General features: G+C 40.6%; 1 protein-coding gene across 1 annotated transcript in view; it reads right to left on the bottom strand.

Annotated features, from left to right (window-relative positions):
- The window catches only part of LOC146992329 (voltage-dependent T-type calcium channel subunit alpha-1I-like), a 292,588-nt gene that overhangs the window by 79,583 nt on the left and 198,123 nt on the right, over positions 1 to 14,882 (bottom strand). The window contains exons 12-17 of the mRNA XM_085785626.1: positions 13,825 to 14,010; positions 11,626 to 11,743; positions 10,576 to 10,731; positions 7,844 to 7,931; positions 5,138 to 5,304; positions 500 to 570 (exon numbers count right to left, since the gene is read on the bottom strand). Of these exons, the coding sequence (XP_085641752.1) occupies positions 500 to 570; positions 5,138 to 5,304; positions 7,844 to 7,931; positions 10,576 to 10,731; positions 11,626 to 11,743; positions 13,825 to 14,010 (786 nt within the window). The remainder of the gene's footprint in view (positions 1 to 499; positions 571 to 5,137; positions 5,305 to 7,843; positions 7,932 to 10,575; positions 10,732 to 11,625; positions 11,744 to 13,824; positions 14,011 to 14,882) is intronic.

Here is a 14,882-nt window from a genome sequence, read left to right as displayed (position 1 = left end):
TATCTTGGCTGCAAGGATCAATGAATTAGTTTGGTCTCTTGGTGATTGAATTTATTATTATTATCATTTTTCGTCTCTCTTTTTTTCCTGTTCTTTTACCCGTTTGTTTCTGTGGATGGATGTCTGACCATACTGTCAACTGCTGTGTCAACTGCTGACAAGCGTCAGTGCTGAAGAGTTACATCTCAGGTGAGTGGTCAAGATGGACTCATATTCATATAGCGTTTATATGCTTCTCTCCTTATGAGTGTTTTTTTCCTTTTTCTTTTGTTTGTCCTTGTCACATGTTTTTTTGGTGTTGATCTTTGAATGAAAATTAATTAATAAAGATATATAAATATATATTGTAAGTCACAAAGCTAATAAGAGCATAAAAAAACAACAGCGGGGGTTTGAAGTTTCCATGTAGTTAATTAAAGCTCTAATGAAGGTCATTAAGAATTCATTAAGGCGACGGCTGAAATCAATGGCAGAGAGTAAAAATCTGATTGTGTCTCACCTGCGGCTCCATGCCGAGTGTGGAGGGAGAGGCCGGCCCCAGTTGTGGTAGTTGGAGCTACGGCTGTGGCGCTGCGGGACACACAGAGCAGGTGACAGTGATTACTGAGGCCACACACACAAACACACATACACACACACACCCTAACACAGCTGGATGAACATGTCACAGCTGGAGAAGTCAATTGGTGATAGATGGTTCTGTGCTGGACCAACCAGAGGTGGACGTGGTCAGGTCTCAGTTGTAATTTTACCCATCAGTTCAAACAGTGCAGTCTGACATTATGAATGAAACACTGAGTACAGAGGGTTTTATCTCATCTCCTGTTCCACAGAAATCCAATGTGTTATATCCACTCTATGGAGTCAGAGCTGCACAATATAGATGAGACTGGTTTGGCTTTATCTTGTTGTTGTCTCCTTGGTTTCAATATGATCCTGTTTATTCTCACATCTCCTATACTCTGTCTTCCAGCTTTTTTTCTTATTAATATCACGGATCGAGGAAACTTTATTAGCACATGCATCAGGTGCAACTTCAACAGCCTGATCCAGCAACTGTGAAGGTGACAAATAGAAGAAGAAATGAATCAAATATTCAAAGTTTCTAACTATAGAAAAGTTTGTAGTATCTTCTCTCTTCTGCATAGACTTTTAATTGTATAGGAGAGTATAAGTAGCTGTAAGTGTGTCTGTATTCTTAGATCATAGTTTTGAAAACAGCTATACGTATTGTATATTAATAATAAATAAAGACGTTATTTCATCTTTCGTTAAGATAAACTAGCACAGTTATTTATCAAGGGATAATGTCCCTGATGATGAATAAATAAAATAAAGTGAAAACAACACTTGCAAAGCAGCTAAACAAACATAACTTTCAAGTATCTCAATGTTCCTACTCATCAACTGCAGTGAATAAAAACTACACACAGGCATAAATATCATCACATCTTCATGAATTCACTTCAACATAAGAGTTGAATCTATTCCAACACTCAAAGAGCTGCAACGAGAGTGATGCACAGTCCAGTCCAGTCGGCCACAGGAGGAAAACACTGAGTATATATCTTATGTTAATGTTGAGCTGCTGGAGGAAGATTAAAAAAAAAAGAAGACAAGTAGATGAACAAGTGAAATATAAACTGGGCCTGTGCAGTGCGCTCGGCAGGCGGCTGTCACCAGGTTTAACATGCGCACCCCTGAGTGCCAGTTCCACTTAAAGGAACATAACCAGTAGTGTTTGTTTCCGCATGTCTAATCCCTTCAACGTGACGGACCTAATTATATGTTTTACCCTTGAAAAAACCCACGTTGCCGGTCGGAGCCTGAGCCGGCGCCGTACGCCAGACAACCTATGCATCCGTCTCTATAGAAACTGTAGTGAAGCGTGCGCGCCGGGTGTTAAATAACACCTCGGTCCACGCAGGACTGCACTGCAGATCATTTAAGAGTGTGTGTTTGTGAGAGTGTGTGTGTCTCTTGGGCATCAAACAGCGCTGTCAAGACAATTTGTTCCTCACTATACGGCATAATCCACTGACAGCAGCTGCTGCTAATACATACTGTACTGTATATGCTGTAGTGACGTGCGCTGCCAAGCATACGCAGCGTGTAACGCAACTTTCTCCTATAGAAAATGTCACTGGCGACATTCAATCTAATTATAACGGCAGCAAACAAACAGCAGGTAGAAATACAGGTGTTATTGAACGTGCAGCTTCTCCACAGTCAGTGAATATGTCTTAACATGCTATTTGTTTGTCTTTCTTTTATTCCACCGTTCTTAAAGGGATAGTTCAACATTTTGGCAAATTGGCCCATTGCCATAATCCCTATGGTTTTAGGAGTAGGTTTGTTACCTTTAATTGTCAGTGCAAGCTATTTTTAGAACGGTGGAGCAGAGCCTGAGTTTCCCTCATCAAACTCATCAAATACACAATCCAACAACTCCAAAACGCTCTGGTGGACAAGTTGTGACCTGCACATTCACCACGCTATGAGATAATAACTGAACGCTACCAGACAGAGTTGTTTTAGAGGTAAATTCATGCCGCTGATGCGCGTTCCCGTCGGGGGCAGTTTTTCAGCAAACAGTCTCTGAATTTACCTCGAAAACAACTCTGTCTCGTGAACGTTCCTTTATTATCTCATAGGTGCAGGTCACAACTTGTCCACCAGAGTGTTTTGGAGTTGTTGGATTGTGTATTTGATGAGTTGATGAAGGAAACCAAGAAATCCCATGAGCCTCCGTAGCGTTGCTCTGAGCAGATCACCGCTCTGCTCCTCTGTTCTAAAAAAAAGCTTGCACCGGCAATTAAAGGTAACGAACCTACTGCTAAGACTATAGGGATTATGGCAATGAGCCAATTTGCCAAAATGTTGAACTATCCCTTAATAATAACTTTGTTTTTACCTTTATATAAAAATGTATTACATACATATATATTCTTACAAAAAGTGCCACAAAACAGATAACTGGGAACTCTGGATGAGTTTTTTTTATGCATCACAATCACTTCATCATGACCCAGCCGCTGTCTGACCTATTGTGTGAGACACTTGGACAAAGCAGCGTGCCCTTCACACTGATGAATTAACGTGTGATTGTGCTGCGACACAATAGAGCGATGCGTCACTCCGCTGAACTCTCTGAAATCTGAGTCCAATCATCAAGTGTCTGTGGAGAGTGAAACCTACGACGACGAACAAACGGAGCTGATTCGTGGATCAGAGTGAGACTTCACCACAGACACTCACACAACCATCACATCACTTTTTCTTTTCTTTTCTTCTTCTTTTCTTTCTTCTGTCACTCTGTGGTGTCGGTGATGTAACGGGTGTGTATGTGTGTGTGTGTGTGTGTAGTTGGAGCAGTGTGAGACACTTCACAGAGAAGTGTGTCTTCTTCTCCCACACCCACTGTGTTTAACATTATAACCTCACAGCTACGTCGTGTGCTGCTAAACTGCAGCTCATCATCTTTCAGGTTTTCCTTCTTCCCTCCTTCTCTCTCTCTCTCTTTATCATCCTGTCTCTCTCCATCACCTTCGCTCTGTCCTCCTCTCCTCTTCTCTCTCTCTCCCTCCCCCTTGTCGCTCTCTCTCTCTCCCGTTTTCTCCGAGGATAAACAGAAGATTGGAACAGTCAATTAATAGACGTTGCCGTGGCAACCGCGTAGTACTGTTTCAGGTTTCCCTCTCTCTTTCCCTCTCTCTCTATTTCCTGAGGTTTTGGTTCAATAGACACGACACTGGTTTGTGTGTGTGTGTCTTTGTGTGTGTGTGCGTACCTGCTGTGTTTGTGTGTTTTAGACTTCACAGTACAGAGGACACACACACACACACACGTATACTGTAGATGTGTGTGTGTGTGTGTTGAGTACAGGCTGCTGTCACATCTGGCACAGACCTGAGCTCTACATCAGTTTCATCTCTGGCTCCAGAAGTCATCGTCCTCTTCTTCTTTATCTGGTGTTACTTTATAGTCTCCTCTCTCACTTCCACTTTCAGTTTCAATAAAAAATCATTTCGATGCAGCTTCATTTTTGACTTTTTTTGTTGTTGCTCGAGTCTCATTGCATCTCGTGTCTCCTTAGAGACAATGTAGGCTACTCTTTTTTTAAAATTTACAAACATTGAAGTTTCCTGGAACTTTAAATTGAAACAGATTATTTTTTTCCAAAGAGCTCTGCAGCCTATCAGATAATTGATTGAGTTGGAACCAAATCCACATCATAAGATCTATAATCCATTAAGTCTTTGTAATTTTCTTATTATAAGTTATGAAATAAAGAGTTCAATCAGGAAGACCGCCGCTCTCTCACCACACGTCTTGTAATCAGCTGACTACAGGAGCTTTTGGCCGCGTCCTCAACCGACCAATCACGTTGTTGCTTTTCCTCTTCTCGGTACCAGGTCAAGTCGGTTTCTAATCATATCCAGATCTCCAGTATCTTCTCCTCTTTCCATCATCCCAATTCCCTTTTTCAAATATGATGAAATCACCACGGGGTTTAAAGACTCTCACTTGTCCTCTCTTGTTTTGCAGAAGGAAATACATTTATCTGTTGACTCAGACAGAAGTCTCTCCAGACTGAAGTGTTATAGCTGAATGCTTATGTTGCTGTCAGTAGAGATTGTCGATGGAGGCGATAACGTTTTTTTTATTCTTATTTTCCTCTCCATCAGATTCACATGACCCATTTTTACAGAAACTGTGTTTTGTCCTCTGGGTTTGAGGTTTTTATTCATTTTTTATTTGTTATTTTCTCCAAACACACCTCTTGAGTCTAATGCAAACCATGAGGCATGAAATGAAATACAACTAAACGTTTACTGCAGGATGTTCTCTATCTATCTCATGCCAGTTTTTTAAACACAAACAGGTTTCATATCACACAGACAAGAAGTCGACGAGAAGCAGAGGAGAAAGAGAAAACACATCCAGCCCTGTGAGAAGCTGGAACGGCTCGCAGACTGATGGCAAACAGCTGGAGAATGGCTGCCAGTGACACAAAGTAGGCATGTGATTTGTGGTGAATGGGGCGACATCAGTGTGAGAGACTCACAGTGGAAATGTTAACTGATACGTCTCCATCCCTATCTGTGTGTGTGTGTGTGTGTGTGTGTGTGATTACCAGAGAGAGCGAGCGTCTCTCCAGGCTGCTCTTGCCCAGGCTCATCACGCTGCTCTTTCTCGACTCGATGGTGAAGCTCCGCCTCTCCGAGGAGTAGGATCCCCTGGGTCCAGAGAGAGCGCCCAGCTCCAGATGGCCATTAGGCGTCAGGGTGCAGATCCTCGGGTCTGTAGGGAGATGAGCACACACACACACACACACACAATCACACACAGAATCTCTGTTTTATTTTTATTTCATCCAGATTGTGTGTCAGAAACCTCCTCTACTCATTCTGCTCTTTTATATTAAAGGGGAACTCTCAGATCAGATCAGGTCTTCAGCTAAGGAGAAATGAAAACTTAAAGGTCCAGTGTGTAATAATTGGCAAGGTTTATTGGCAATATTTGAATATACTACTCATGAATAAATTTGTATAAGTGAATAAGCGCTATAAAATAGAATTTGTTTGGTTTCATAGCCTTATAATTTTACACACTGGACCTTTAAGGATGTTGCACAATTCAAAAGTTTCTTTCATGGAATGGGAGAAAAAAAGTTACAGCAAAAGAGATCTCATGGCTGTAAAACTATACTGTTTCCATGGAGACTGTTTATTTGCATTGTGATGTTCATTATCACTTTCAGGAAGCTGCTGTCTCAGCCTCCAGTGGTCAGAACACAGCAAGATGTTACTGACCTCTTAAGGAAACGTTAAGGAGAAGACTTCAGGGTCTTTACTGCAGCTGTTTTTTTATTGTAAGGAAACCTTAACTCAGACTTTAAAGGGATAGTTCAACATTTTGGCAAATTGGCCCGTTGCCATAATCCCTATAGTCATAGCAGTAGGTTCGTTACCTTTATTTGTCGGTGCGGCTACGAGTTTTTCAGCAAGCAGTCTCTGCATTTGCCTCTAAAACAACTCTGTCTCGTAACGTTCTGTTATTATCTCATAGTATGGTGAATGTGCAGGTCACAACTTGTCCACCAGAGCGTTTTGGAGTTGTTGGATTGTGTATTTGATGGGCCAATTTGCCAAAATGTTGAACTATCCCTTTAAGTTTAAGGAACCATCTCAACCTTAAGGTGTTTCATGGAATAGATCCCTGAACTTTTAAGGCTCCTCTCAGTGAAAAAACATAGAAATCCAGAAATCTATGCAGTTGTTCTTTTAAGGACTAACTCTAAATGTTGATATTTTACAGTTTAACTAACTCTAAAGTGTACCATGAAAAGACACAAGATAATAATATAATATGAAGGCTAATGGGCTTGTTGATCAAATTTACAGATGCACTTTTTCCAATCAATCTTCATTAAGGTAAGAACGCAGAATAAAAGCCTCATATCATTTTGTAGAGAGGTGCAGAGAATAAAAACTCCCACTAGGCTACTCACACACAGACACACACACACACACACAGACCGCTGTGCTGTGGAAGGTGACGGACACTGAAACACCTGGTTTCTGTCTGTGTGTGAAGACGGAGGCTGCAGAGCTTCATGCTGCACTGCAGAGATCACATCTCCTCTGCAGCAGAACAGGCCCACTCACACCGTCTACAACTGATTCCCCCTCTCCTCCGTATCTGAACTCATCTCTAATCCTCTCTGCACCTCGCCTTGTTTGTCGGGCCTGAGGAGGAGGAGGAGGAGGAGGAGGAGGAGGAGGAGGAGGAGGAGGAGGGCTGAAGAGCTGTGGAGCTCTGGATTAAGATAGAGCTCATTCATATTTGAAGACTGTTGGATATTCTCTGAGTTTTTTTGAAGGTTTGTGAGTTTCTGGCATGTAGCTCTGTCTCACTTTTGTCTTTTCTGTCTTGAGCTCATATCCAGCCGTCTTCATGAGTGAGCCTCACGGGGGGAAAACAAAGACAAGTGGCTTAAATGTGAGATGTGAGCAGATTGTCAGGCGTGTTGTTCTGTTTGGACATGAATGAGCAAATCTGTGGCATTAGAGACACACCATGGATCTGAGTTTCCAAAATTTTGATTCAAACAGCTGAAAATAATGATATTTACTTCTGCTTCAACAGATTAGCCTACTACACCTGTGGTTGTGGCATTAGTGTATTTTTTTTTATGCCGACACATCCATTTTTAATTTTAGGATGAAAAAATGCGTCTTTTCTGGGATATAAATACATTTCTTTAAGTTATCTGAGTTAATAATATCCAGCAAAGTCAATATACACTCAGTTGCTTGGTTACAGGGTGAAACTTCTTCAAACTCTCACTCAGCTGTATCCTGCCCCACCCATCCCTGCATGAGAGACTGTCTGTGTGAATCTGTTTTAATGAGACTGTCATTGGTTCACTGCAGTTCAAGGAGGAGAAGCTCAGTGATCGTTGTGGTCATGATATATTTTATATCTTTTACACTATAAAAAAAATCATCATATGAACATGTTAAAAACTCTTTAAAAAAAGAAAGAAAAAGTTCTAGTCCAAATTTGAACGTATTTACCTTCATGAAGTTTTTGCAGATCTTTATTTATTTTATTTTTTTGTTTCAGTGCAGTCTAACTTGTAAACTAGATTGGATTGGATTAATAAACTTTATTGATCCCAATAGGGGAGCTGGTTTACCACCAGAGCAGCCATATTGTACAATGGTTGTTGCTTTGTACAGACAAAGCAACAACCATTAAAACATAATTAAAAAGCCAATAAGACAAATTTAAAGCTTTAAAGAGTGAAGTAAAGATGTGGGTGTGAAAAACTCACCAGACAACTTGATGGAGTCGTGTTTCTCGCTTTCGTCAAAGTTGGAGGAGGAGCGGTCGTCGTCCGAGTAGGAACGGTTGGCGTCGCCCTGGAGACGAAGAGTGGACACACAATGAGAAAAGAAGAAGCGAGAGGGAAGAAGGGAAAACATACGAGGTGAGGATGGATATCGCATCATATGATTCTTCATTATCAACTTTATAACATGTATAACATGAAAACAATTAGAGACAGAAGATATTTTCAAGCTGAGTCTCTTTACACATCCATTTCAGCATTATTACATCTGTCTCCCAGGATGCTGCATGCTTATTGGCTGATGCGATGTACTCATTTACTCCTCAGTTATGGCTTGAGGGCATGAAATACAGTATCAAACAAATTCTTAAAGTATCACAGCTCGATACACAGTCACTCTAAACGTATAACTTTATCAGATTTTGCAGATTTTTATCTCACTCGACTCTTTTTATTCTCCGCGGCCTCCCACCTACCACCAAACCTTAGATGTCATCAGCGCGCGGCTCAGATCGGTGTCGTATCTGATGATTCAATCAGTGAAACACTCAGACTACTGACACACTACTCTAGTAACCCCCCGCTGGTCCTAGTTAAGACCAAGCCTCCATCTGTACGGTGGGAAAATCTGGAGTAAATTGGCTCAATAATCCCCCCGTGTGCATCTGGAGTAGATGGTGCAGGATGGATGGGCGGGGGAAGGTGAGAGGAGGAGGAGGAGGGAGGGGGGGTAAAGAAAGGAGAGTGACAAGGAAAGAGAGAGAGATGGTGAAAGACTGATGGCTGTTTTGTTTTGGCATTTCAAAAAAAAAAAAAAAAAGATCAATCAAAAGCCTTGTGATTTGTGTCATTTCCTCCACCACCTCACACATCACAGCTACACGCCGCGAACGTGGTGCCGCTTTGATCCGTGTGCTGAAAAAAAACCTCAACTGGGGGGAGTGGGGGGGGGGGTTACCACGTTAACCGCACGACAGTTTTTCAAATGACACGTCTGTGAGACTGACAGCTGACAACGAACTGACAGAATCGTTTTCCGCTGTTTTTTCACCCAGACAGACATTTTTTTTTTCAGAAGTCACACTGGTTTTTGTTGAACACACCGGTTTTTATGTTCTGACTGCTGATTCAGCCTCCGACAAACGACTGTGACCGACACAGAAAAAACTATCATTTACACAGCGTGACGAGTCCGAGGCTGTTTTTACTCGGTATTACAGGATTTAACGCTACATTTATGGCAGTATATTCATATTGCAGTGGTGTTATAGTAGTATTTAACACAGCAGAATGAGTTATCTTTGACCATTTATCATAAAATAATAGATATTTGAGGGGAATGTCGACAAGACTTACCAAGAGACAAATATTTATGACATACAGTGAATGAATGGTGGAGATTAGGAAAGTATTGTGTTTTTAATGGATTTTTAAATTCATGTTTTTCTAATTACTGTGATGTTAGGTTATAGAGTCAGTTTGTTTCCTAAAGCTGTGGGCTACTGTATACCCTTACCTTACTTATGAGGAAAATATATTATAAGTTTTAATAGCATTTTTTTTAAAGTGGATTTATGGTGGTAGGAGATACATTCACACAAACTGCTTTAGCTGGTTTTACAAGGTTGAAAACAAGTGGTTCACTGGACAAAATCATGACTGATTTACCTAAGAGTAAGTGGACAGATGCACAGTGTGTGCAATGTACCATGAAAAGACACAAGATCATAATATAATATGAAGGCTAATGAGCTTGTTGATCAAATTTACAGATGCACTTTTCCCTGACAGATAAAAGATGTGAAGCACAACTCACTCAGCCAATCAGCTGCAAGAATATGTAATCAATAAGAGCATATAGTGGTTTTGTCTAGAAGGATTGTTGCACATGAGCGTCTGAGAGTTTCACATTATTCACAAAATTGGCCGATCTGTTGCCTATGAAAACCAGCAGGGCACAAGAGCTCGGCTTTATTTTAGCTGTGAGGGCTAAAGTCCACTAGTTGAGACACACAGACAGATGGATGTCAGCTGGTGGACGGACGGAGACAGGCTAAAGAGAGAAGAACTGTCAAAGTTTGAGAGTTCATGTGAATCACAGAGATGTCTGACACCATTAGTTAGAGGCAGCAAAAAGTCAATTATTGAATTATCAAGAAACAAGAACTTGTTGAATGTTTGAAATTATAACAATTTAATTAATTAAAGCAACTACAAAGAACTTTTAGCTGGATATCGTTTCTGCTGATGTCTATGTATGAACTGCAACAGCAAATGAGGCCATCAGTGGGAAGATAGGCTATTTCTTAATAGTGTAACTCTATACCTTCGGGAGGCAGCGGTCGGGTCGGTCCACCAGATGAAACCATTTGCAGTACTCAGACCGGAGATGGCATGCACGAGCGAGATAAGCATTTTTACGACAATACATACTAGAGCTCATGGGAAATTAAGTCTTCATTCCGGCAAAACATTACCGGTTTTGTCCACAGGAGTCACCAAAATCAACACAAAAATGAACGTTTTTTGTAGATGCTTTAACATGCGGTGCTGGTAACCTGAGATTATTATTATCTAGAGTGATTAGAAGTTGAAGTTGAAGTTGTTTTCAGCTCTCATTCCACTGATGCACGGAAATACAGGTGCATGTGTCCACAGCAGCTCCACCTGTGGTGAGAAACCACAGGGCAACTCTTGTCTTTGAGCTCCCTTACCTCCGCCTGAAAGCCTTCCACCAAGATGGCCACCAGCAGGTTGAAGAGGACGTAGTTGCCGAAGGTCATGAGGGCCACAAAGTAAAGAGCTGCGAGCGGTGAAGTGGCTGCCATGCCGTTGTACAGAACCACGTTCCAGTCCTCCTGGGTCAGAATCTGAAGGGGAATCACACAGAGAACAACACACTTTCATACAAAAGTACACAAATAGACAATTTAAACCAGTGGTTCTCAAACTCTTTTACATCAAGGACCTATAAACTTACACAAATTAGACCACGAACCCCGATTGGACAAAATTCTGAAGCAAACACCAGTAATATACAAATATTTGTTCTGAGACTGAAGAACGTTACTTTTTTTGGTGAATATATGTTTAAATCAGAGCCAATGGTGTGAATTTTTGAATTTGTAGAGAAATTTCAGGAAAAAAGTGGTACAATTTCTCAAACAACATTTAAACTTTTTTTTTTTTTAAGTGGTAAAAATTTTCCTAAAAAAAAGTAAAAAAAAAAAAAAAAAAAGAATCGAGAAAAAAGTGGTAAAATTACTCTTTTTTTTTAAATTCTAGAAGAAACTGATAAAATTTCTCAAAAAGCAGTTTTTAAAAAATTCTAGAAAAAGTGGTAACACCCCCCCCCCCCAAAAAAAAAAAAAAAATAAATAAATAATATAAAAACTTAAAAACTTAAAACAATTCTAGAAAAAAGTGATAAAAAGAACAAGATAACGTTGGAGACCCCCTTGAAACCCTCTCAAGGACCCTACCTTGAGAACCACTGATTTAAACCACTCATTAATTGCATGTAGATAATCAGCATCAGATATGTCTTCAAATATGAACCACTGGGAGCTCAAACACTCGTTTCTATAATAATCTGTGTAGAAGTGTAATATGTTTAGTCATCTGCATATTTTAAGTTTTAAGTTTAAGTTTATTTGTCCCCATGGGGAAATTTGTTTTCACAGACTGCACAGAGAATACAGGGTGTATATGGAGCAGATATGCAGACGTGTGTTGTGTTGTGTGTGTTTGTCTGTGCTGATTACCTGGAAAACAGTGACGATGGCCCAGAGGAGGGAGTCGAAGTTCTTCCTGTCCGGTACTGTGTCACCCGTCTCTGTCTTGAGACTGAACTTACAGCCGAAGATGTGCATCCCCAGGATACTGCAACACAACAAGAGAGCCTTTAACACAGCATACACACTGAGAATATAACATCAGCTGTATGTGACCAGTGACTGGACGCCTTACTTTTTAGAGACATTGGATGATTAAAGCTTTTCTTTGTCCCGGATTCATCTGATTTCATAATCGCTGCCTTTTTTTTTTTTTTTTAAGCATCTGTTTATGTTATCAGTTGTTTTTTGTGCCCTGGCTGCAACCAAACACTTCCTCCTCTGGGATTATGAAGATAAATGTAAATGTTTGAATGCGACTGAGCCCTAAAGCCTGCTTACATAAGATGTCATCTGCTCCATTGGCCTTGTTGTGACTGTAAAGCACCACAGTAAACATTGAAAGGCAGAGGTGTTTTCACTTAATTGCAGAGATTCGTTACATAGACAATAATTCATTGAATGGTTTCTAAGAGCCTGAATATCATTTGTAAATAGATCACAAAGCATCTGCTGTGAACCGAGAGCCCTGAGCACAGCACTGCCGTCATTATGGACAATCCCTCTAAAAGCTGAATTATGAATGTGACAATTATCAAGGTGTCAAACATGACAATTTCCAATATCTGAATAAAATCTCTTAAATATTTTACTGCAGTTGCAGTGAGCGTCTGTCACCTCTGTCATCGTTTGTCATTTTTTTAGTGCTGGCTCATGAAAACAGCAAAGTTCAATGACGTCAACATTGCGTACTCTAACATAACCAAACAGGAAGCAGCAAACTGAGCTGTTAGTGAGCATGGAGGTGACTCTTTATGGGAGTAATTGGACACATTGGAAATACAATAGGAAATCTTGAATTCAGAGTCCAAACAGAGTCACTTCATGGCAATAAAAATATAATAAAAAGTGAGACTTTATTCTTTTTAATCGAATAGTGTATGGTAATACTGTAAGTGGCACTCAAGAACAAGCCCTTTAAAAGTAAAAAGTAAAAAAAAGAAAATAGTTTTTGCATGTTGACCTTCTGTTTGTGTGTTTTCTGTGTCTGATACATATCTAGAGTGTTTATTATGATTACCACAGGGTCACATTATTTTACAAAACAAACTCTCAGAGAGTGGTTTGAGTGGCAAGTGAAGCTGAGAGGAAGGGGAACAAAGCCGGCGGGGCCATTGATCGTCCTCTGAACAGACCTCTCAGGCCTTCAGATGAGCAGCAGCAGCAGCTCAGGCTTTTCAAGTGTCAGCCTGTTAAAATATAACTGGATCTTCAAGTGTCCGCTCATTATTCTGCACACAAGGTTAATAGCTGCTGCAGGACAGTGTGACCTCCTGCACTTCAAAGCAGGTAAACAAGAGTTTGAAAAAGAGACACCAGTGTAAAGGGATAGTTCAACATTTTGGCAAATTGGCCCATTGCCATAATCCCTATAGTTTTAGCAGTAGGTTCGTTACCTTTATTTGTGGGTGCAAGCTATTTTTAGAACAGCGGAGCAGAGACGCGAGCTGCTCAGAGCTACGCTACAGAGGCTAATGGGATTTCTTGGTTTCCCTCATCAAACTCATCAGATACACAATCCAACAACTCTAAAACGCTCTGGTGGACAAGTTGTGACCTGCACATTCACCACGCTATGAGATAATAATGTGATATTATGAGACAGAGTTGTTTTTGAGGTAAATGCAGAGACTGCTTGCCAAAAAACTGCCCTCGTGCCTCAGCGGTTTTGCATGAATTTACCTTGAAAACAACTCTGTCTGGTAACGTTCTGTTATTATCTCATAGTGTGGTGAATGTGCAGGTCACAACTTGTCCACCAGAGCGTTTTGGAGTTGTTGGATTGTGTATTTGATGAGGGAAACCAAGAAATCCCATGAGCCTCCGTAGCGTAGCTCTGAGCATCTCGCAGCTCTGCTCCGCCGTTCTAAAAATAGCTTGCACCGACAATTAAAGGTAACGAACCTACTGCTATGACTATAGGGATTATGGAAATGGGCCAATTTACCAAAATGTTGAACTATCCCTTTAAACAAACAGCTAGTGAACTTGTTTTATGAATTTGTAACATGATGTGGTTTTTGATGTTTGTTTTTTTTGCTGTGCAGCACAGACGTGTTGTACTTTCACCTGAAGATGAAGATGAAGAGCATGAGCAGCATGCAGAAGGTGGCCACGTTGTCCATGGTCTTCATCAGGACCACCAGCTGCCTCCTCAGGGCCGGCATGAACCGCACCAGCTTCAGCACCCGCAGCAGCCTGAAGGTCCTCAGCACGGACAGGCCGCCGTCCGACTGGCCCACGATCTCACACACACTGACAAGACACACACACACATACAAACCAACGTTACCAACAGTGGACTATCGAGCTACACTGCCAAAAGTGGACTTCTGTTTCTGTTCATTTTGGAAAAACAAAAATAGAATATAAAGTTTACTTTTTCAGTGTTTTATCATAATATTACTGCAAATGTGCTTTTTAATTAATTTTAAAGAAATTACCAAGAGGGGACTTGCATCCTCGTGCCATGTCTAACAATCAAAGAATGGACCTCCACGTAATGCATTGCTACTGTCTGTACCCATTCTTTCACCTAATGAATGTTTGTTTACTACAATTACTTTCTTGGTTATCGATTAAAAAATGGATAATTTAACTTTAGTGTTATCATTATGTAAACAAGCATCCATAATGCAAATATTACAAAAAAAAAGAAGAAAGAATCACACACATACACAGAAACAGTGCTAAGTTGTGATAATATCCAATGAAGAAACATCATTTCTGCACTTTAAAGTTTATTGGAAACACCTAGCTTCAACGAAGGCAGTCAAATACAACAGTCCTATAACAACTCCTCCGTTCAGGAAGGTTATAAAGTTCAGTTTAAGTTGAAACTGTGTTAAACAGGCGTTAAATCACCTGCTGCGTCCGCCCCATTCACCTACCGCAGAGCCAGCAGCTTTAATTAGACCATTTCACTTCTTCTACTTTATCAAACGTCAACAAAAAACTATATTAGCTGAATTTATCTCGAAGTCCAGCAGCACATAAAGAAAGTTTGGTTTATCTTGTCTTGCAGTAATGAATGTGTCCACTTAAAGTTTCCTTAAGCTCTTGCTTAAATACTTAATGACCTTAATGGCTGTTTGCTGTCTGCAGAATCACAAAGTTATGCCGTTCCT

Source organism: Trachurus japonicus, chromosome 1 (genome assembly GCF_045865225.1).
Source record: "Trachurus japonicus isolate A0001 chromosome 1, Traja_1.0".
Lineage (NCBI taxonomy): Eukaryota > Metazoa > Chordata > Actinopteri > Carangiformes > Carangidae > Trachurus > Trachurus japonicus.
The sequence above is the reverse complement of the archived record's forward strand: the minus strand, read 5'-3'. Positions and strand labels throughout refer to the sequence as shown.